This window comes from Neomonachus schauinslandi, chromosome 2, assembly GCF_002201575.2.
Source record: "Neomonachus schauinslandi chromosome 2, ASM220157v2, whole genome shotgun sequence".
Lineage (NCBI taxonomy): Eukaryota > Metazoa > Chordata > Mammalia > Carnivora > Phocidae > Neomonachus > Neomonachus schauinslandi.
The window spans coordinates 49,830-52,282 of NC_058404.1; the positions used below are offsets into that span (position 1 = coordinate 49,830).

General features: G+C 37.4%; 1 protein-coding gene across 1 annotated transcript; it reads right to left on the reverse strand.

Moving 5' to 3' along the window:
• Nucleotides 1–220: 220 nt before the first annotated feature.
• Nucleotides 221–628, reverse strand: LOC110584210 (60S ribosomal protein L32-like). Its single transcript, XM_044911497.1, has one exon. The coding sequence runs from the start codon at nt 626–628 to the stop codon at nt 221–223; it is 408 nt and encodes a 135-aa protein (XP_044767432.1).
• Nucleotides 629–2,453: the final 1,825 nt, after the last annotated feature.

Here is a 2,453-nt window from a genome sequence, read left to right on the forward strand (position 1 = left end):
CTAAACTCTGAAGTCTGGACAGTTCAGGTACGGCTAAAAAATACTGTAGGAACAAGTTGCTAGAAAATGTTAGATTGCTAGAAAATGTTATTTCATATTTGTTAAATATTACCTAATTATAGCTACTCTTAAAATTAGTATATGTCCATTAGTTATTTTTTGTTATTTTTTTTAGTTTTATGGTTTTATTAACACAAATATGATGTGCACAACAAGCTGTCTATTCATTTTCTTCGCTGCACAGCCTGGCCTTGGGATTGGTGACTCTGATTGCCAGCTGGGCTGCTCTTCCCACAATAGCTTTGCGGTTCTTGGAGGAGACATTGTGAGCAATCTCTGCACAGTAAGATTTGCTGCACATCAGCAGCACTTCAAGCTCCTTGACGTTGTGGACTAGGAACTTCCGAAAGCCCCTGGGCAACATGTGCTTTGTTTTCTTGTTGCTCCCGTAACCAATGTTAGGCATCAAGGTCTGGCCCTTGAATCTTCTGTGCACCCTATTGTCAATACCTCTGGGTTTCTGCCAGTTGCACTTAATTTTGACATATTTGTCTGACTGGTGCTGGATGAATTTCTTGGTCCTTTTTTTAATGATCTTGGGCTTCACCAGATGTCTGAGGGCAGCCATGATGCCCAGTAACAGATGGCTGCCACCTCCGCAGGCAGTGCCGAGGAAGAGAGCCATTAGTTATTTTTTAATCAAAACACTTACATTTTTTTGGTGTAGATGAGATGTGGAAGTCTGTTTATGTTTACTACTTGGAAAAATTAATGTACACATATGGAATCTGTTAAAAGTACTCTCCCTTCCTCGAACCAAGACATGATTACAATGGTTGAGACATCAAAAACTGATTCTCAGATGGTTTTGTTAAAACATCTTATGCAATTTTTCATTTTTCTCAACTCTAGTTCACAGTCTATTACAAGACTGAAAATGGAGACACTAAAAGAAGAATAGGAGTTCAAGATCAACAGCAATGCCAGGGTATATTGGAGCTGCCATAAGTCTATAATCTTTTCATTAATAAAACTGAGAATCTTGCTTGGAGCCTACTGAAAGTAAAGATTTTAGTGGTAAAAGTGAGAGATGGAGTCTGGACACTTCTACTGAATAGGCATGAAGCCTGGAAATCAGTTCAATTTGACTGTGCAAATATAGAAGTGGTATTTGGTTTGATTTAGAAAAGAGCTTAATGCCCAAGTCATCATTTAGTGAGAAAAAAAAATTCTCCATCTCTATTGAATTCCAGGAAGGTCTTTGAGTTTCTCATTGTTATATTGATATTTATACTACCTGTAGGTATTACACCATGTTATTTTTTCATTTTTTAAATTTAAACTCAATTAATTAACATATAATATATTATTGGTTTCTGAGGTAGAGAACAGTGATTCATGAGTCTTGTTTAATACCCAGTGCTCATTATGTCATGTACCTTCCTTAATGTCTATCACCTAGTTACTCCATCCCCCCACTTCCCTCCCTTCCAGCAACACTCAGTTGGTTTCCTATGATTAAGAGTTTCTTATGGTTTGTCTCCCTCTCTGATTTCATCTTATTTTATTTTTTTCCTCTCTCTCCCTATGATCCTCTGTTTTGTCTCTTAAATTCCACATATAAGTGAGATCATATGATAATAATGGTCTTTCTTTGATTGACTTATTTCACTTAGCATAAAACCCTCTAGTTCCATCCACATCAGCTTTCCTTTTTTGATGGCTGCGTAATATTCCAGTGTGTGTGTGTGTGTGTGTGTGTGTGTGTGTGTGTGTGTGTGTACCACATCTTCTTTATCCATTCATCTGTTAATGGACATCTTGGTTCTTTTCATAGTTTGGCTATTGTGGACTTTGCTGCTATAAACATTGCTCGTGCCCATTCAGAATAATACATTTGTATCTTTGGGGTAAATACCCACTACTGCAATTGCTGGGTCATAAGGTAGCTCTATTTTCAACTTTTTGAGTACCTCCATACTGTTTTCCAAAGTATCTTCACCAGCTTGCATTCCCACCAACAGTGTAGGAGAGTTCCCCTTTCTCCACATCCTTCCAACACCTGTCATTTCCTGTCTTGTTAATTTTAGCCATTCTGACCAGTTTGAGGTGATAGCTCATTGTGATTTTGATTGTATTTCCCTGATGCCAAGTGATGTTGAGCATTTTTTTCATGTGTCTGTGTGCCATTTGGATGTCTTCATAGCAGAAATGTCTTTTCATGTCTTCTGCCCATTTCTTGATTGGATTATTTGTTTTTTGGGTGTTGAGTTTGATAAGTTCTTTATAGATTTTGGATACTAGCCCTTTATCTGATATGTCATTTGCAAATATCTTCTCCCATTCTGTAGGTTGTCTTTTGGTTTTGTTGACTGTTTCCTTTGCTTTGCAAAAGCTTTTTATCTTGATGAAGTCCCAATAGTTCACTTTTGCCTTTGTTTCCCTTGCCTTTG